General features: G+C 32.8%; 1 protein-coding gene across 2 annotated transcripts in view; it reads left to right on the top strand.

The window, feature by feature from the left end:
• The window catches only part of put (activin A receptor type 2 punt), a 96,457-nt gene that overhangs the window by 14,718 nt on the left and 59,291 nt on the right, over positions 1-22,448 (top strand). The window contains exons 2-5 of one of the 2 annotated variants that reach the window (XM_075374989.1): positions 427-997; positions 4,284-4,492; positions 6,493-6,649; positions 17,059-17,201. In XM_075374989.1, the coding sequence (XP_075231104.1) occupies positions 940-997; positions 4,284-4,492; positions 6,493-6,649; positions 17,059-17,201 (567 nt within the window). In that variant the 5' untranslated portion in view covers positions 427-939. The remainder of the gene's footprint in view (positions 1-426; positions 998-4,283; positions 4,493-6,492; positions 6,650-17,058; positions 17,202-22,448) is intronic. The other variant, XM_075374990.1, reaches the window with a different exon arrangement.

Below are 22,448 nucleotides of genomic sequence, written 5' to 3'. Positions count from 1 at the left end.
CATACACATGTATTTGCTGGAAAATTGGAAAGGCAATTACAAAAAAATTCTGAGGCCGAAAGAAAATGTGACTACATATTCAGATTCAGCACCCACAAATACATATTCAACAAATATTGACCGTATAACAAAATCATTGTTTACCAGTGTTATATGTAACAACATTTATTTATCGATAGAAAAGTCTGTGATAGGATTTTATTGAAATCCATTCTGCTTTGTTAGTGTCGCATTGTGAAAGAACTGTAGTAACAAAAGGTTACTTATTCACAGATCTTCCTTCTCTTTGGTACATCATGGAGTTATTTTGAAACCTGTAGAGCCAAGTCTTGGTTAACCCAGAGCATCGTATGAGGGATTATGATGTTTATTATTTTTTGTTTATAAGTATCAGTTATAGTACTTAAGTTTTTTTTTTTGTTGCAGGTTCAAAACAAACATAATTGTCGACATTACTAAAAGTGATTATAATACATAAGCATTAATTATTAAAAGAAAAAAATTAGAACAAGAAAAAGAAAATGAGAAAGCTTGCTTGTAATATACTAAAAGAACCGATCATGTTTTCTACCTCACATTACCTAACTATTTAATAGTAGTAGTATTACCGATGACTTATTGTTATAATATTATAATAAATGAAAATAACAACAGAAATGGCTCAAACACGCGGCCTAATGCGTGATTATTACATGTATAAACGAACATTTTAAATCTGTAATATGTACTTTTTTATTATAATAATAATTAAAAAAAAGTAATATTAAAAAAATATTTCTACGGGTATTTTATTTAATAAGTAAATAATTAAAAGAAAAAGAAAAGAAGAATTGTAATGAATTGTAATATATTTTATCGGTGTATGTGTGAATGAAGAAAAGGTAATTAGAAGAAAATTATTTGTAAAATTGTTATAATTAATAATATCCAGAATCAAAAATGTCTGCTGTCATACGATGGTCTGTAGCCGGTGTTTTTGTCACTTGCATCGTTTTACGTAAGTTTCTTTGTAATAATTTTCCTTTTTCTGTGTGTGTAAATGAAGGGTAATTCTATCTTTGAGTATCATGTGCTGGTTTTCAAAGATTATTTTTGGTTTATTATTCAGTTAGTGTAATAAAAACTAAGCACTAATGAACAATGTGAAACAATTTTAGTACTGATTGCTGTATTATGCATGTAATTCATTTTTACATAATATTCCTTAGTTTTTAAAACAAAAACATAAAAAGATCAATGTAAAGTTTATTTTAGCCAGTTTGGTATAATTTTTATACCGTTTTATAACTAAACTCTTGGTTAGGCAAAATTGCAGATTAAAAATTGGTCACGATGCAATTTTTATTTAATGGCCAGCTACCACTTTAAAAATTTGCTCTCTGAATCACAGTTGTAAATATCAAATTTTCCTTTTAAAAGAGAAGGGCTACTAACTCTTTAATAAATAGAAAAAACAAACAAAGTACTTTATATTTCCTTTAATTCCCAAATTCAGTTAGATTGGCTGTATTCTAAAAGTCATTGCAAAACAGCAGAACCAGTAGGATCAGTTCATGATGTAGTAAAACATGTTTGTAACAAAACCTCCATTACTGGAATGTAGTGGAATATTTTGCCAGTCGTTTGAATTTTATTAAACAGAATCTGGTTAATGAGAAAATTGTGGTTAACCAATTTTTTTTTGTCAAATGCATTGTGTAATATTACAATATTCATTTTCATTCTTTACTATGTCCAGTCCATACTTTTCAGTTAAACATTCTATTTACCCTCAATATAAATTTTTCACTACCAATAAAAATGTCACATCAGTTTTAACAGACTAATTTATTTTATTTGCCTTCTATTGGTTACCCCTTCTGTAAGCCTAATTATTTAATTATCATTTGTTGGAAATATTTTAGTAACTAAAACAATACTTGATTTCTGTTGGTTTTAGTATAGTAATACTACAGTAAATTCTTCCTTATATTATATTAACGTTAATACAGCAAAATCCGCAGTAATGATATGAAAACCGAATCCTTTGGTTCTGTGTAAACCGGCTTGCTAGATGCACAAGAGTTTTCTCCAAGAAACAGAATTTCAAATTTATTTAAATTCATTTGTGAAGTACTGAAATAATGTTAAATTAGTTTAACTTTTCATGCAAATGCCTTGGAATACTCATAAAGCGTGTTCTTTTATCCCCCCTACAAAGGTCATACCTAAGGTTATCCAAAAGTTTTACCTAAGAATTTTTATCTCTGTGACTATAAGAGACATTGCTGGTTTTTCAATAGGTATGTGTTCTGCTCCAGTCTGTGTAGTGGCATCGTTCTGTGGTTCATTAGGTGTTCAGTGCTGGTTTTTCTCGGTGCTTGAAAATGTAATTTTGTTATGACTGATCATTTAGAACAGAGAGATTACATTTAATATCCTCTTAAGAAAAATGTCTGCAACAATGTTGATTCTTCAAGATATTTTTATGGAAGAAAATTATATAAAACTTGAGTCTTTAAGTTGTTTTCATGTTTCAGACTTAGAGAAATGTTGTTTGAAAATGTGGCTGATCTTTCACAATCAGAAAAGAAGAACAGCATGAAAAGGTTTACAGTGTAATCCACAAAGATCATTATTATCGGGCGGTTGGAGTTCATACCAGTCGATTTGAATGTGAAACACATTGCCGTAAAATTTATGCTAGTTGCTTGCAGAAAATAAAGAATTAATGTGTGTCTTGATTTAAATGTCCGACTTTGAAATGAACTGTCGTTTCTTTCAAAAGGTGTGATCTGTGATGAGAGTAGGTGCTACAATTATGACCTTGAAACTAAATAGCATTCTAGCTTGTGGAAATCACAGACCAAAAACGCATGTCAAATTCAGTTGAATGTGAAAATAATGTTGATTTGTTTTTTTTATGTGAAAGATTGTTCATAGAGAATGTTTTTTTCCTGGACAGACAATAAATTGGTTCTTTTACTTTGCGAGTGGTGATTAGTATCTATTCTACTACAGCGCCCCTGCTGAGTCGTTTCCAGTTCAGTCCAACAGGTTATAAAAAAAAAAAAAAGGTTACTGTTGCCTGTTATCTGACTGTTCTCCATATAACCTTTTCCTGGCTCTACATATAAAAATCTCATTGAAAAATATTTTCATAATATGTACGAAGCGCAAGTAAAACCACAAGGGCCATAAACAGAATTCATATATATATATTTTTTTTTTAATGACCTTGCATATTAGCTTTATATGTCGGTTATTTAATGAAGATTTTAAGCTGTTCTCCCTGTAGCTGATTTGACATCAAGTAAATATGACTTCACTGAATGAAGTTCTGCCTGGCTACCTGGTTCTTAGAAATCATTGAGGAGTTCACAGGCTGATTAATTACTGGCTGTGGTGTATCCTGGTGGTTAAGATCTTCAGTGAGAATGTAATACCTCAACTCTGTAATATGAATGCCAGAATGTGCATAGTGGCTCGTGCAAATAATATAATTAAGTTTTTTAAATTTAGCTATAAAATCAGTCTGTAGAGAAATAATAAACCAAAATTCAAACATTTATAAAAATAAAATGCATGAGAATTACTCTGAAATATAGCAGTAAGGTTTGTAAATATTGTAACAAATTAAAAGCAATCAAAACTTGCCTGCCTCCTACCAAGGTTGATGAAAATAGAATCGCACCAGTATGAGCACAGCTCTCAGTACAGTACCCATCCAGTCAGCAGATATGTTGGGATTTAGCAGCTAACATGTTTAAATTATTTAAAAAATTTTTACAGATTAATCAACAAATATAAAACTACATACAAATGGAAAATAAACAAGTGACCTTATTACTTACCTTTGCAGGTGAATGATAATGCCTCAGCTTTTCATCTGGAGGTTTTGAAGTTCTGGAGTTTGTGTTCTGGTTTGGCCTTCTTTTATGTTACATCAGTATTCAAGCTTTGATTGTGTACTGTATTAATCATATATTATTTTGTAAAAATTATAATGTCGTTGTAAAATTTTGGGCTCAAAAAATTTGTCAAAAATTTACTTATATGTGTACATGTATCTTAATGTATCGTTCTTTTACACTCTAGAAATACATATTTGGTTTTACAGTAAGATGAAAAATAAAAAAAGTTACTAACCTGTAAATAAATAAGTGTTCTGTGACAAATAGGCTATGTGCCACAAAAACAGAAAAAAGCTTCTGGCTTATTCAGACAAGTAAAAAGAAGAATTTGTAAATACCTTATTTTTCCTTTCTTTTTAATGGTTTTCATTATGTTATGATTTCTTATAGATTTATTTCTCGTAGATTGGACAAGTGGTCATGCGATGATTGAAACGAAACGGTGTGAGTATCATAATGCTTCATTGTGTGCCGAAACAGCAGGTAATTCTGGTTGTAATGAAACTGAAGAGTGTGAACAGCCTGAACCAGAGAAAAGAATTCATTGCTATGTATTGTGGCAAAATAATAGTGATGGAAAGCCGTTTATCAAATTGAAGGTATTAAGGTTATTTATTTTAAGAAGGCTATTTTTTAGGCTTTTCTGTATTGTTTTCTTATGTGGTACTTTTCTTTAGAAATTTTTTATAAAAGGATTATGAGATAGTAGTGTCACAGAAGACATAATTTTATGTAAGTGCTTGGTCATAAGCTTTCATTTTGTTTGTATGACCTATGTCTCAAGATTTGCAGTTTCTCCTTCAATATTCTGTTAATTTTTAACGGTTTATATATAAATTCCTTTACTCATCCCTATTTATAGCCAATTTTGTTATTTATCTGTAATTCCTGCAAACAATTAATAAACAGACTTCATCCATTAAAATAGTTTTCTTTTTTTTATTTATTTTTACTTCGGTTCAGTAATTATAAATATTTAATATGTAATAACTAAAAAAAATTTCCTAAATTAGTACACAGCTTTTTCCAAATATTTTATTTTGCAAACATTGAAAAACTTAAAATTATTAATTTCTTATAAATCTCACGTGTAAGAACCACATACTACTATCACCTATGTATAATGTTTAAATACTTGTCTTAGTAGAAAATAAATTTTTTTTGTTCATAAATATTATCACTAGTTAGTGATTCTCATTTATAACCTTTTTAATGTTAATTACAAAAGAAAAATGCCTACTTATATGGAGAACAATTTTTACAGTTTGCTGACCGATAGTAAGTATTTTTTTGACACCAGTCTAAAAATGCAGTTATTAAATATACTAAAAACTTAGTTTTTATATAATTTTATAATTCCCATTTGCAATAATGAAATTTCTATTTATTTAATTCTTACCGATCTAAATACTAATTTTATGAATCTGAACAATAAGGAGTTTAAAAAAAATGTTTAAAATATTTTTATCATCGCTTCCAAATTAAGATGTTGAGGTCCATTTAAAGAGCCCAAAGAATTTTGTGTCCTTCCTATGGCCCTTCAACATGCCAAATCCATTTAGTTAACGGTATAGCTAAATTATTTTCAGCTATGGACAAATGATATAACAAAGGATATGGACAATGATATAGGATTATTTTGCTATATTTCTTTTAATGACAATAACCGATTATTAGGTCTAAGAATGTTTGGTTAATCGATCGATGAAATCGAGTAATTAATGCGCGTTAATATAATGTATTTTTTGTAAGAGGTGAGGTTTTGTAATAGAAAATTCATTTCAAAAATTTGTGTTTCAGATTTGTTAAAACAGGAAAACCAAACAATAGGTATATAGATAATTTATAAATACATAATAGAAATCCAATTTAGAAATTTAAAAATAAAAACAGAAATAGAAATAAAGTATGAAATACTAACTATAGACTAGTTACAAGTATAGGGAAGTAACTTCTTTTTTTTTAAATAATGACAAAAGATTACCGATTTCCATGTTAATTGTCAGTATGTTCTTTTTTAAGAAAAAAAATCGAAGGTTATTTTATAGACTTCAAAAAAGTATAGATTTCATTTTTTTTAAAAAAGCAATATTTCTTTACAAAAGAGAACTTTAACTTTCTATAATGTTTCTTATAGTTCAGTTAATTAACAAAAAAAAACAAAAAAAAAAACGTTTTTTCAATTTTAATTTTTTTTTTCACGTATTGCTAAAAATTGCTAAGTTCACACATAGCTTAACCGATATTTCAATAAATCTTAAAACGAGTTAAAACTAAGTTTCTTTAAAATTATTTTTACCTTTCTGGCTTGTGATTCTGACTGACAAACATCTATTAGTGGAGGTAATGGGCTAATTTGCTTCAGTTTTGTATTTTATGCAAAGTAAAATACAAAACTATTAAAATATTATTCGGCGTTATTATTAAAATATTTAATCTTAGTGTTGTATTGATTGACAGACTTCATTAATTTGTAATTTAGCGTACAAGTAAAACAAATAAATTCACGTATTACTATAATGCTTATTTTTTAAAGCGTCTAAAAATATTTATTTTTGTATGCTGAAACTATTTAATAAATTCAGTTGTAATATTTCAGGGTTGTTTTATTAATAATGTAGAATGTTATAATCAGCGACGATGTGTTGAAAAAAGGGAAGAAACAAAAAGCTCACTGATGTTTTGCTGTTGTGAAGGTGATATGTGCAATAGAGATTTTACTTGGGAGCCTGTACCAAGTGCTCCAACTGTTCACAGTAAGTTATAATTGTTTAAAACTGATTTGTTCAGATGGGTAATTAAGTTTGTTTCTGTCACACCTTTTGCATTTCAATACTTTTTAATTTCTTAGCTGTTAGTGTAAAACAAAAGAACAGTATTGTTATCTGTCACAATACCTGTCTTGATTCTTTTTTTAGGTCTGTGAGTATTAAAATTATCCCTATCCTTTCTTCATCGGTTTGCCGCATCACCTCTTCATTTGTCACTTTATCCACCCGTCTGATTTTTAACATTCTCCTGTAGCATCACAGTTCAAAAGCTTCTAATCTTTTCTTCTCAGGTACTTTGATTGTCCATGTTTCACTTCCATATAAAGCTACGCTCCAAACATATACCTTCAAAAATGTTTCCCTGATGTTTAAATTAATTTTTGATGTAAGCAAATATATTTCTCACTGAAAACTCATTTTGCCTGCGCTATTTGGCATTTTATATCGCTCCTGCTCTGTCGATCTTTAGCAATTCTACTTCCCAGATAACAGAATTCTTCTACCTCCATACTCTTTTCTCATCCTATTTTTGTATTCAGTGGTTCATCTTCTTTATTTCTACTACGTTTCATTCCTTTTGTTCTTGTTTATTTTCATGTGGTAGTTCTTGCATAGGACTTCATCCATTCATGCCAATCATTGTTTCTTATAAATCTTTTTTACTCTTGGCTAGTATTACTATATCTTCAGCAAATCGTAGCATTTTTATCTTTTCATGTTGCAGTATTACTCTGGATCTAAACTGTTCTTTAACATCATTAAATGCTAGTTCTATGTAAAAATTAAAAAGTAATGGTGATAGGGAACACTCTTGTCTGACTGCCTTTTTTTATTAGTGCATCTTTTTTATGCTCTTCAGTTATTACTGTTGCGGTTTGGTTCCTGTAAATGTTAGCACTTATTTTCTATCTCTATACTTGAACCCTAAATTTTTTTAAATTCTGAATATTTTATTCAAGTCTATGTTATCACATGCCTTTTGTAAGAGTATAAATGCCATTTATGTTGGTTTGTTTTTCTTTAATCTTCCCTATACTATTAATCTGAATGCTAAAATTGCTTCCTTTGTTCCTATACTTTCCCTGAAACCAGATTGGTCTTCTCCTAACACTTCTTCCACTCTCCTCTCAATTCTTCTCTACAGAATTCTAGTTACAAATTTTTATACATTAGTAGTTAAGCTAATTGCTCTGTTTTCTTCACAACATTGTTCTGTAATCTGCTCCTGGTTTCTTTGGTATCATGACAATGACACTCTTTTTGGAGTCTTGACGGAACTTCCCCTTTTTCGTAAATATTACACATCAGTTTGTATAATCTATCTATTGCTTCCTCACTTGCAATGTACAGTTATTCTCTGAGGGTATTCTGTTTGTCGCTGGAGCCTTTCTGCCATTCAAATCTTTCATTGCTCAATTAAATTCAGATCTCAGTATTGTATCTCCCTTGTCATCCTCTTCAACTTCTTCTTCTTCTATAACACCAGTTTCTAATTCATTTCCTTTATATAACTCTTCAATATACGAGGTGCTAACCAAAAGTTCAGGGAATTTGAAATTTGTGCGCGAACAATTGCTGGTACGACCTGCTGCTGCTTTTTTTTCTTTCTTTTCCTGTTTAGCCTCCGGTAACTACCGTTTAGATAATACTTCAGAGGATGAATGAGGATGATATGTATGAGTGTAAATGAAGTGTAGTCTTGTACGTTCTCAGTTCGACCATTCCTGAGATGTGTGGTTAATTGAAACCCAACCACCAAAGAACACCGGTATCCACGATCTAGTATTCAAATCCATGTAAATATAACTGGCTTTACTAGGACTTGAACCCTGGAATTCTCGCCTTCCAAATCAGCTGATTTGGGAAGACGCGTTCACCACTAGACCAACCCGGTGGGTAACGACCTGCTGCCGCTAGATGTGGCTAACAGTACTCTTTGTGAATCAGTGTTCCAACAGCTGTGACGGTGAGAGGCTGCATTGTTGACTTACGCACGGTTGTGTAACATTGTGTTTTACTGCTACAGCGAAGTTCTAAATGGCAGATTTTAAAGAGCAAAGAACCTGCATCAAATTTTGGTTCATCTTGAAAAAACCGGTGCAGAAACCCATCGCATGCTTGTGGAAGCATTTGGTGACAATGCTATGAGTAAAAGTAAAACTTTTTTGTGGTACAAACGATTCAAAGATGGACAAACGACAGTCGATGATGATGTGCGTTCAGGAAGACCATCAACAAGCGCAACATCGGAAAACATCATGAAAGTGCTAGAGGCTATTGTTGCAGATCGTAGACAAACAATCCATGATGTTTGTGCAATTGTACAAATGTTATATGGGTCCGTGCAACGCATCTTGTTGGACAATTTGAACATAAGACGCAATACTGCAAAATCTTTAGCGAGACTGTTGAACGGCGACCAGAAACAAAATCACGTAGCTGTCTGTAGTGAATTGAAAAATTCAGCCAAAAAATTCCCCACCCACATATTTGCCTGACCTTGCCCCGTGCGACTATTTTCTCTTTCTGAAAATAAAACTTCAATTGAAAGGCCGTCTTTTTAACACAATTGAGGAGATTCTGGAAGAAACGCAGAACGTGCTTCGAACACTTACACCTGCAGGCTTCCAAGGATGCATGGAATGATGGGAAAAACGCTGGAATCACTGTATCAATGCCCAAGGGGATTACTTTGAAGGAGACAGTGGAAATTATAAGGTATGGTAAGCTATTTTATTTTTACGGTAAAATTCCCCAAACTTTTGGGTAGCATCTCGTATTTCATCCCCCTATCAACCTTATCTTTCTATGATAAATCGGTTTACCATCTTTATTATTAAATATTAATTTATTTGCCACCAAATTCTTAACTTTCCTGTATGCTCTTATCTGTTTTACCGATGATCATTTCTCTTTCCATTTCTGAACACTTCTTTAATCCACTCTCTTTCACTATTTTGCACTTCATGTATATTGTATTTCTTAGTTGTCAATAGTTTCTTTTACCTTGTTCATCATAGCATTCTTTTACTTTCTACGCTCATCCATCAGCAGCAATACATCCTCTGATATCCATGGTTTGCTAGCTGTTCTCTTTGTTCCGCCTAAGTCGCTTCTGCTGATTTAAGAATTTTCTTTTTAACATTCTCCCATTCTTCTTTTATATTTTCCGACTATATCTTTTTTACTCAGACCCCTTGTGGTATTTTTATCGTAATTATTATCATTATTCGTTTTCAAATATCTTATAAATTATTGCAGGTTATTACAGTATCATCTTAGTATTCAATTTAATTATACTGTAATTATTGGTACAATTAAGATATAATTGCATATATATGTAATAAAATTTAATTAATGGGCACACAGTTTTATTTGTTGTAGGAATAAATAAACACAAAACCTATTTAAAAAAGTTTTCTTAGAAGAGTTGCGATAAAAGTAGGAGATTTTATTGTCAAACCACTAAAAAAATAGTCTCTTCTTTACTCATGATGTTACCTTACCCCCACTACTTCCAATATTCTCTCATTGACTATAAGTAAGATACTTCTCTTCTTCAAATTTTACTCAATCTGAAATCCTAACATTGTTCTAAGAGACTGGATTCTTGTTATAGCACTTGTGTCTCTCAATTCACTATTAAATTACAGTTATTTATGAAAATTATAAAACATATATAAAAGTTAAATTGGATGTAATGGAAGAAGTACCTCTATCAATTATGTTCCACATCCTTGCTTCTTCTGTACAACTAACATGGCCATTATAAAATAGCAGACGTAGTTTGAAAAACACACTGACCTCATCTAAACTCTCTTCGCCATCATATCACTTACTATTTACCAACCACTCTAACACAATTTTGTTGTCATTATAAAGACTTGGAACAACAATTTAATGCTTTAAATAGTCCTGATATTCCTTAATTTCCCATAACAATCATCCTTATTACAGTAATGTTTAATTTCATAAAACAGATTAAAAGCCGAAAGTCAATTGGGAACCAATTAGAAACCAAAAAGCATCATTTTGCATCATCAAAAACACCCAGGAGAGTTGTTTTGAATAATTCATCATGATATCGAATTCCTGTTCCAGTTTACTGCGTGAAAGCTTGACTGACCTTTGTCAGTCACTCCGTTCGTCCAAATCTTTCTCTCTCTACTTCCTCCTAATAACTATCTCCACAATTCACCTCTCCCCTTACACAGTGTCTCCATCTTCTATGTGGTCTTCCTCTTGGATGTTTTTGTATGCTTTGCTTCTCTTCCATTTGTCTTTAGCCATTCTCCTGAGCTTCCCAAACCACTGTACTTAACTACTTCTAATTCTCTGTCTTACATTATTTACTCCCAATTCCTTGTTTTTTTGTTTTTTTTTTGGTCTTCAGTCATTTGTCTGGTTTGATGCAGCTCTCCAAGATTCCCTGTCTATTGCTAGTCGTTTCATTTCGATGTACCCCCTACATTCTACATCCCTAACAATTTGTTTTGCGTATTCCAAACGTGGCCTGCCTACACAATTTTTTCCTTCTACCTGTCCTTCCAATATTAAAGCCACTATTCCAAGATGTCTTAGTATGTGGCCTATAAGTCTGTCTCTTCTTTTAACTGTATTTTTCTAAATGCTTCTTTCTTCATCTATTTGCCGCAATACCTCTTCATTTGTCACTTTATCCACCCATCTGATTTTTAACATTCTCCTATAGCACCACATTTCAAAAGCTTCTAATCTTTTCTTCTCCGATACTCCGATTGTCAGAGTTTCACTTCCATATAAAGCGACACTCCAAACATATACTTTCAAAAAACTTTTCCTGACATTTAAATTAATTTTTGTTATAAACAAATTATATTTCTGACTGAAGGCTCGTTTTGCTTGTGCTATTCGGCATTTTATATAGCTCCTGCTTCGTCCATCTTTAGTAATTCTACTTCCCAAATAACAAAATTCTTCTACCTCAATAATCTTTTCTCCTCCTATTTTCACATTCAGTGGTCCATCTTTGTTATTTCTAATACATTTCATTACTTTCATTTTGTTCTTGTTTATTTTCATGCTATAGTTCTTACGTAGGACTTCATCTATGCCGTTCATTGTTTCTTCTAAATCGTTTTTACTCTCGGCTATAATTACTATATCATCAGCAAATCGTAACATCTTTATCTTTTCACCTTGTACTGTTAGTCCGAATCTAAATTGTTCTTTAACATCATTAACTGCTAGTTCCATGTAAAGATTAAAAAGTAATGGGGATAGGGAACATCCTTGTCGGACTCACTTTCTTATTACGGCTTCTTTCTTATGTTCTTCAATTATTACTGTTGCTATTTGGTTCCTGTAAATGTTAGCAATTGTTCTTCTATCTCTGTATTTGAACCCTAATTTTTTTAAAATGCTGAACATTTTATTCCAGTCTATGTTATCGAATGCCTTTTCTAGGTCTATAAACGTCAAGTATGTTGGTTTGTTTTTCTTTAATCTTCCTTCTACTATTAATCTGAGGCCTAAAATTGCTTCCCTTGTCCCTATACTTTTCCTGTAACCAAATTGGTCTTCTCCTAACACTTCTTCCACTCTCCTCTCAATTCTTCTGTATAGAATTCTAGTTAAGATTTTTGATGCATGACTAGTTAAACTAGTTGTTCTGTATTCTTCACATTTATCTGCCCCTGCTTTCTTTGGTATCATGACTATAACACTTTTTTTGAAGTCTGACGGAAATTCCCCTTTTTCATAAATATTACACACCATTTTGTATAATCTATCAATCGCTTCCTCACCTGCACTGCGCAGTAATTCTACAGATATTCCGTCTATTCCAGGAGCCTTTCTGCCATTTAAATCTTTTAATGCTCTCTTAAATTCAGATCTCAGTATTGTTTCTCCCATTTCATACTCCTCAACTTCTTCTTCCTCGATAACACCATTTTCTAATTCATTTCCTCCGTATAACTCTTCAATATATTCCACCCATCTATCGACTTTATATATTACACCTTTATACGACACCTTTCGTATTATATATTGGTGTACCATCTTTGTTTAACACATTATTAGATTTTAATTTATGTACCCCAAAATTTTATCCTTAACTTTTCTGTATGCTCCGTCTATTTTACCAATGTTCATTTCTCTTTCCACTTCTGAACACTTTTCTTTAATCCACACTTCTTTTGCTAGTTTGCACTTCCTGTTTATAGCATTTCTTAATTGCCGATAGTTCCTTTTACTTTCTTCATCACTAGCATTCTTATATTTTCTACGTTCATCCATCAGCTGCAATATATCGTCTGAAACGAAAGAGAGGTTTTCTACCAGTTCTCTTTATTCCGCCTAAGTTTGCTTCTGCTGATTTAAGAATTTCCTTTTTAACATTCTCCCATTCTTCTTCTACATTTTCTACCTTATCTTTTTTACTCAGACCTCTTGCGATGTCCTCCTCAAAAATCTTCTTTACCTCCTCTTCCTCAAGCTTCTCTAAATTCCACCGATTCATCTGACACCTTTTCTTCAGGTTTTTAAACCCCAATCTACATTTCATTATCACCAAATTATGGTCGCTATCAATGTCTGCTCCAGGGTAAGTTTTGCAGTCAACGAGTTGATTTCTAAATCTTTGCTTAACCATGATATAATCTATCTGATACCTTGCAGTATCGCCTGGCTTTTTCCAAGTGTATATTCTTCTATTATGATTTTTAAATTGGGTGTTGGCAATTACTAAATTATACTTCGTGCAAAACTCTATAAGTCGGTCCCCTCTTTCATTCCTTTTGCCCAACCTGTATTCACCCACTATATTTCCTTCCATGCCTTTTCCAATGCTTGCATTCCAATCTCCAACTATTATTGAATTTTCATCTTCCTTTACGTATTTAATTGCTTTATCGATCTCTTCGTATACACACTCTACCTCATCAACATCATGGGCGCTTGTAGGCATATAGACGTTAACAATCGTTGTCGGTTTAGGTTTTGATTTTATCCTTATTACAATGATTCTATCGCTATGCGTTTTGAAATACTCTACTCTCTTCTCTATCTTCTTGTTCATTATGAAACCTACTCCTGCCTGCCCATTATTTGAAGCTGAGTTAATTATTCTAAAATTACCTGACCAAAAGTCGCCTTCCTATTCCCACCGAACCTCACTAATTCCTACTACATCCACATTTATCCTATCCATTTCCCTTTTTAAATTTTCTAGCCTACCAACCTTTTTTAAGCTTCTAACATTCCACGCTCCTACTCGTAGAATGTTATTTTTTAATTTTCTGGTGACCCCTTCCTTAGTAGTCCCCAACCGGAGATCCAATCCAAACAGGGGACTAGTTTACCTCTGGAATATTTTACCAAGGAAGGTGCCTCCATCATTGCTATATGAAAATGCAGAGAGCTACATTTTCTTGGAAAAAAAGCAGCTGTAGTTTTCCATTGCTTTCAGCTGTGCAGTACTCAGAGGACTGAGTGATGTTGATATGGCCGTTTAAGTTGTGCTGACTCACGCCCTTAACAACTACTGAAAGAGCTGCTGCCCTCTTTCAGGAATCATTCCTTAGTTTGGCTCTCAACAGATACCTTTCCGATATGGTTGCATCTTCGGTCCAGCTATTCTGTATCACTGAGCACTCAAGCCCCCTCACCAACGGCAAGGTCTCATGATTCATAGAGGAGGTTCAACAATTCTTTGTACAACAATTCCTTGTATGTAGTTTATTCTTTCTCTTCTTCCTATTCCCATTATACCTCTTAAAAATTTCATTTCCCCGGCCTGAGACGATTGTCCTTTTTTGTTGTCATTGTGTACATTTCAGCTTCATATATATATGTTTAGTAGTTGGGAAGAAGTTTTCACCTTTCTGCAATCTGCTTATTTAATTTTCATTAAATTAGAATCCAAAACTTAAAATTTCTCAGTGACATTCAGCAGTGTTCCCTCCAACATAGCAATCTTCTCCAGTTCCCTTTTTATTGCCATTAACAGAATCTCACTTTTCTCTTTACTAATTTCTAACCCGTGCATTTTTAACTCTGTTCATCCTTTGTCCCTCCAAACATTTTTGCACTTCTTCCTAATTGTTTCCCCATGTCATCTGGAAAAATCATTGTTCTAATTTCTACATCCAATCTCTGTTCAGTGTAGGGGAAAACACAATTCTGTATTTTAATCCGTTTTTCACATTAAACCAGTCAGTATTCCGTACTGTAGTTCTTACTGTACATTTGTGTGTCCAGTACATCTCTTGCACCCAATTATATTCTCTTCCATATGGATTTTCTTTCTGCTGAATCATACGCTTTCTGAATATCAGTGAACATAAAAATTAGTTTTTTTACCGTATTCCCACAACCTTTCACCCAGTTGCCTTGCAGCATAGATTGTGCTCCTTTGTGGCCTAAAACGATGTTGTTCCTTACTCAAAGCTATATGTATAGTTATCTTGTCTATTTAAAATAATTCATTTACCTGGAACAACAAAGTTACCCCCTATCATTTTTTCATTGCTTCCTATTCCTTTTTTAATTAGTGGTACATTCTCACCATTTCCCATTACTTCTGGTATCTGTTGAGAATTCCAAGTGCTTTTTACAGTGTAGCCACTGCATACCGATGGACTTGCTCTTTTTTTCATTTTCATAGTCACCTCATCTGATCTGGTTGTTTTTCCAGTCTTTACATTTTTTATTAGTTCTTCTTCTTCTTCTAACCAGCTTAGTACATAACTTTTGCGGTGACATATCTCTTCCTTCTCTTATCCTGAAATTCTTATTTAACAAATTCTCCAAGTAGTCTTGCCAAACTTGTTTATCTCCTAGAGGATTTCTGTAATTCTTCCATCATCATCTAGTTGTTCCCTAAGTCATTACTATTGTATGTTTCCTTATCCTCCTTATTTGTACTCTTAAGCCTTCTCAAAGCCTGATTTATCTTCCTCACTTTTTCCATAGCCCTTCTTTCTACTAGCTTGTCTGTCTTTCCCCCTCCTCTTTTCCATTATTATTACACATTGTTTTTCTTGTGGCCTCCATAAAAGAAGCTACAAAGTGGGAAATATTCCTACTCCTTGTTCCCTTTTGAGTCTCAGTTGTGAGTAGCTTCTGCATTATTATTTCCCTAAATTTAATAAACTTCATTACTTCTCTCCCTTGCTTTATAGTCTTGTAATTTCCAATATTTTATCCTCTTAATTTTTTCACTCTGTTCTGTCTTTTCAATTTTATTTTAAAATTACCAATCAATAGCCTGTGGGGTCACCATCTAGATTTACACCCATTAATACACCTTTGGACCCATTAATTTCTCTCCCCAAATCCTGCCAACTTTAGAGTAGATAATCTATTACAGACTTAGGTATTCCACCCTGAACTGCTCTCTCTTGCACACAGTCCCATAATTTCTATTTTCCCTTTTTTATGTTAACTATTTCTTCAATTTTCAATTTTAAACTTTTCATTTTTTCTGGGCGACTTATCCTGCCCAGTTTGTTGTCTAGATGTTTGAAAGCAGTTTTACTACAATGCGGTTTGTTGATATTTTTCTCAGCCTTAGTTTTTGTGCAGATAATGTGGTGTTCATATATTTTTAAGATATTGCAAATTTTATTATTAACTTATTTTATTTAAGTAGGTTTAGTTATGTGTTGAGATTTTTCTATTAAGAATACTTTGCTAATCTTCATACAACTGAAAGTCAAAGTGTTGATTCTTTGTTATTTATCACAAACTTAAAGATTGTTGTTGTTAGAGTATAAATAGATGTATTTTGTACGTGTTTGTGTATTTAACCTACTGTATCCTAAGAAGTATTGTCTTTATGCACTTTCACATCTGTGAGACGATGCCCACATTCTCCTTAAGTATTTTATATAATGTACTTTCTTGTTTGTATTTTTACTTAATTGATTGTATTTGAATCATGTTAACTTAAAGTATTCTAATTAAATTGATGTATGTTAAATTCCATATAATGTTTTTTTTCAGTGTGTTTTAATTGTAAAACCTTTCTCAATTGTTTATGCACGTGCATGTGTGCACAAGCACATGTGTTAAAAATGAATGTAATTTGCAGTTTACTTAATAGTATGTGATATTTAATACTGGCCTAATGATTTACTGTATAGTGCTGTTATGTTTGCCATCCATTGTTTATAATGTTGGCATTAAAAAAGTTATATTTTCAGGATAAGTAAGGTATTTTGTTTTATATAACCCTAATTAAATGGTTAAAATAACTGAGGCCCTGGCCTAAGTTATTAAATGGTTAAAATAAAATTAACAGTTTTGAAAAAAATATACCTAATCATTTATGCTGTTCTTGATTTTTTTAATGTGTGATGTTATTGTTGATGTATTGATGAGTGTTAAATTTCACTTATTTGATTTTTCAGCTGTTATAACAGATCCACCAAATACGCCACATTTATTGAATACCATAATCTACACATCAATACCATTGGTAGCGTTGCTTATTGCCATAGTAATTTTTTACTGGGTTTATCGTCAGCGTAAAATGATGTCTTACTTCAATGAGGTATGCTGTTATATAAATCAGTATATAAACATAATTATAGTATACATATACAGTCAGTCATAAGAGCTAAGTTTATTTGTACTGTTTAAAATTTTTATGAAAAATGTATAAATCTTCAAATTTATCCCCTTAAAACCATTGAACTTTCTGCACCAACATAAAATAATTTGAGTATTTTACTTCATTTGTATTTTAATGATGTGTGAAAAAGATACTTTTTTATACATCGTTTTTTTAAAATATCAAGTTTACAAATTTTTAATCAGATCTTATAAAATATTATAATTTTATGCAGTTGTTTTATCCATCTTTTAATTATAAATCTCTTGGTTATTATTATCTTTTATGACCATATAGAATCACTTAGTCGGTCTGTTATCCAAGTTTCTTCGATGGACTGTTTGGCCCTTGCAGTCCTCCCAGTACTTTTTCATACTTTGTGCTCTTTCTAGTATTGAAAATGTTCATGTTGTGAGGTTTTTTCTTGTGAATGTGAAGCAAGTGTTTTTGTTCTTGATTTTGTTGTTTAATTTTATCTTATCTGTGGTGTCTACTGGTGTAACGCCAATTTCCTTCAGATCCTCTCTTATTTCTCAGATCCATCCGGAGCCTGTCATGGTCTTTTTCAAGTCGAGATTGTACTGTACTAGCTGTTTCAGAATTCTTGAATCTTGCATCCTCATATGTCCAAAGAATCCTAGTCTCCTCTTATGCACGGTATCAGTGATGAGTTCTACCTCTTTGTACATGACTTGGTTGGGCACAACCTACCACTGCTCGTCTTTCTGGTACTTTTTATTGATGCAGGTTCTTTCAGTTGTTTCAATTTTCTGGAGTGTGTTGATCTTTGTTCGTTCTGGAGGAAAGAGTGTTTTCTGCTGCAAAGTGGCTTCTGTTTTTATAATTGTGTTATAGTATCTTATTTTTGTATTTATTGATAGACATTTTTTTATTGTAAGTGTTCCAGGTTAATTTTTGAGCTTTAGCTAGTTTCTTTCTTCTTATTTGGATTGAGGTTTTTTTTTTGTTTAGGTTGTTTGTTACTATTTCTCTGAGGTATTTAAAGCGGGCTACTCTATTGATTTTATTAATGTTTGTGTTTACTTCTTTTAATTGTGTTGGTTTTTGGGCCATAATTTCTGTCTTTTCAAATGAAATTTTGAGGCCATTTTTATTTACAATGTTTGAAATTCTAATATCTGTGATCTAGCTTCATTGATCTTGTCTAGCAGTGCCAAGTCATCAGCGAAACCAAGACAGTTTGTTTTGATTTTTCGACCAATTTTTACTTTTGAGCCATTCCCTCATTACCATTTCTAGAGCGCAGTTGAATAACAGCAGTGAGAGCCCATTGCCTTGGCGCAGCCCTGTTTTGATCTCAGAAAGTTCCAAGAGCTCGCCTCTGAATTTTACCTTTGACTTGTGTTTGTGTTTGACGTGTTTGTTAGAGTCAGTTTTATCATGTTTATTAATTTGATATGTAGTCTGTCAGAATTTTTAGTAGGGATTCTCTATGGTTGCAGTTATAAGCTTTCTTGAAATCTACAAATGTTATCACCATATCTGTGTCTGTTTCTTTTCCTTTTTTAATCCTTTATTAGTTTGAGACTCATGATCTGGTCTGGACAGCTCCTCCAGCTTCCAGGGTCTGAAATCTCTCTGGTATTCTCATAGTTCTTTCTCGAGTTTGGAACGATCATGTTGAGGATGATTCTTGAAAGAATTTTGTGTTCATATCTAGGAGTGAGATTCCCCTACAATTGTTAGAGTCTGTTTTGTCCCTTTTTTTGTGTAGTGGATGAATGAGGGCTGTCGTCCAGTGTTCTGGTAGTTCTTCTTTGATCCAGATCTTCTGCTGTTTTATAATTCTTCATTTCAGTGCTTGGTAGACTTCTTTTATTGTGGTATGGTTGATGTTTTCTGGTGGTGTTGAAGTTTAGGAATTCTGTCAGTTCTTTGCAATTTAGGCGTTTTTTGAAATACTTAGCTAGGATTTTCATGTTGTCTGTACTGTTATGGGCCAGCTTACTGTTTTCATTCTTTGTTAGTAGGGTTGGAGGGGCTTGTATTTTTGGAGCTGATTTTTAAAGGTTTAGTAGTAGTCTCTCGACTGTGTTTTATTGAATTCTTCATCTATTCACTTCAGTGTGTCTTTTTATTCTTTTTATGGTTCGGGTGGTTTTGCTAGATTTTGAAAGGATTTTTGGGATTGGTGAAATAGCCATGTCTTTTTTCCACTGTTTCATCACATTCGCTGTTCCAGCATTGATGTTTTTTATGGGATTTTATTGGGGCTAATTCTTTAGCCCTCTTTTAGAGGCTTGGTTTTGTTGCTTTCTTTGGGGAGTAAATTTAATTTTAATTTTGACTACATAGTGATCTGAACTTGTGTGTACTCCTTGGAGGACTTTTACAGTTTAGATCTCCTTATGGTGGTGTTTGTCCATGAAGACATGGTATAATTGCCATTCTCTTTTAGTGTAGTTGGGGTGTTTCCAGGTTTGAGTTTTTGAGGTTTCCTCTTGAAATATGTGAATTTCAAGATTACTGTGGTTTCTGCAGAGATTGACAAGTCTCTGGCCATTTTTCTGTTTTCTTTTTAGGCCGGCCATTTTCCAGTGATGTTGCAGTATCTTCCTTCTTTCTCTGACTAGTTGAACATTGAAGTTGATTAATTGTTTAAACGGTTTTTGGGGATGTTATTTATAGTCAGGTCAAGTAGATCTCAGAACTTTTCTGTTTCTTTACGGCCTTTTGGAGAGTCAATTTTATTATTAGTGGTGCATGGCCGTTATTATAGTGTAAATTTTATTAGATGCTTTTAGAGTGAGTGTTGAGATTCTTGAAGATTGTGACTTGAATTCTTGTTTGGAGTCTATTAGTTTAAGGCTAACTAAAAAGCCTGTTCCAAACTGTGGGGCATTTTTCATCACTCTCTTCCCAGGTATACTTTTGCAGAGCCTGTATCCTTGAGATTCTACAGCATTCTGGACGGTGTTTTTTTATTTCTTGCAGACCCGTGATGAGAATTTTGTGTTGGTCCATTAGGCCAGTTATTATTTTTAGTTTACCAGTGTACATGTCTATAGTGTTGAGGCATTCCAATGCTTCAATCCCATGTTATCTTCTTAATAGCAGCTCACTGTATCCAAATGCTGCCTTCTCTGAACTCTGGTGGAGTATTTCTTAAAAGACCTTTCATGTTTGACTGTCAAGGAGTCACCTGTGGTGGGACTAAGTCCCGAGTTATTACTCTAGATGTGATCTAATGAGGTGACAGTGAGTTGTGATTTGATAGATTGAGATCTGTAAAGTTTGTATAGATTTAGTTCACTGGTCAAATTTCTCCTATTTGTTCTGGATATATCCAGGTGCACCTGTTGAAGGCTCAGTCTGACTTTTGGATAAAGTTGTTATTTTGGAGAAAAGTTACAAAGTCTGATCCTAAACATTACGCCCAATCTCTTGGTTATTATGAATTTAAAAAAATCCTGGTTAACTTTTTACCCATGATGGAATGGAGAGAGTGTCTCTGTTTAGGGTAAGAGGTTTTGTGTGTATGTCTATTACCATTTTTAATTTTTTCCTAAAAAACTGTACGATTGATTTTGATGTAGTTTTTTGCATTACATAGATATCACCTAGATCAAGTTGTTAGTTGTACGTTTATAGGCCACCAGGGGGCACTACAGTAGATGTGTTGCTCTAAAATAGTTGTGCTGATTTTTTTGCAGTTTTTTGTATTACATAGGTACCACCTCAAAGCAAGTTCTTAGATTAGTTTTACAGTTATAAGTCTCTAGGGGGGGGGGGGGGGCGCTGCAGTAGATATGTTTCTTTAAAACAGTTTTTGAATATTTCTAAGTCTTTCTAATTAATATTTTAATATTTAATTATGCTCTTTAATTATCCATTTTAATTTCATCGTAGGTTTTTAAAATTTTTAATTTTATTTACTTGTGAAAGAAATTTACAATGTAGCAAGTCTTTTGTTTTGTTTTTTATGTCTATGAATTTAACTTGTAACATTTTGAAAAAAATTTGGAATCACCCTAATGTTAGTACTACAGGGTGTCCATAAAGTCTTTTCGTGATTAAAAAAATTTACTAAAAAAAAACTATTACAGTTACAGCTGAGCAGTTTGTGGCAAAAGAAAGAAAAAATTGTCAGTTTTTTTTAAATATTGGTTTATTACAAGTAGAGGCACAGTAGAGGTCATTGTTATCAATTTTTTTATAATAAAGTGGTCTCAATCCAGGAGAAAGCACAATGTGTGTTATATCACAAGTCGAAATCACCGATTACTGTGCAGAAAAATTTTAGAAGGGAATATGGATGACCAGCACCTGATAGCATGAATGTCATTGTGTGATATGCAAAGTTTAAGGAGAATGGGAATGTAGTCGACTTCCGCAAACAGGCGATTATCTGTTAGTGAAGAGAAGGTTGAGGTTGTGCAGCAATATTTATAACATTATCAGCAAACATTATTATGAGAGCTGGCAGTCATGTTCGGACCAATCTGGTTTATAGTGCTAGCTGAATGTAAGTTAGTGATATTCTTAATGTATGAGGGCAGTCCAGAAAGTAACTTACGTTTGTGCCTAGTGTGGAGATGGGTGGGGATAGAGCCGCTATCTTGGCGTCAAAACGTTTCTACACTCAGTATGCATCAAGTTTCGTAGTGTATGAACTGTGATTTTTCTACTTTGTTGATTGTGAATTATTGAAATCTGAGCTTCAATAGAAAATCCCATGAGTTGTGAGGTGCGTTCAGTGATTAAGTTTTACTGGCAAAAAACCTCAAACCAATTGAAATTTATTGGCAACTTTGTGAGGTGTACAGAGATGGAATAATGAGTGAAAATGGAGTGAGGCAGTGGTACATTCAGTTTAAAAATGGCCACACCAGTGTTGATGATGAGGACTGGAGTGGTCGTCCTAGCCTTGTGTCTGATGAACTGATGATGAAAATCAATGATAAAATTTGTGAAAATTTTGTGCCGCTTTACGATTACAGAATTTCTTGCTTCATTTCCTCCAAATTTCACGAAGTTTATTGCATGAAACAGTATTGGGGAAGCTTGGTTATCACAAGTTTTTTGCAAGATGGTTGCCAAAAATTTTGACGGAAGATCACAAAAAAACAGCGTCTTGGTGCATCACTGAATTTCCATGAAGCCTACGACAAGGATGGTAACACACTACTTGGTCATGTTGTAACAGGAGATGAGACACAGGTAAGG

This window comes from Lycorma delicatula, chromosome 9, assembly GCF_047948215.1.
Source record: "Lycorma delicatula isolate Av1 chromosome 9, ASM4794821v1, whole genome shotgun sequence".
NCBI lineage: Eukaryota > Metazoa > Arthropoda > Insecta > Hemiptera > Fulgoridae > Lycorma > Lycorma delicatula.
Note: the sequence above shows the minus strand (reverse complement) of the source record. Positions and strands in the feature narration are given on the sequence as shown.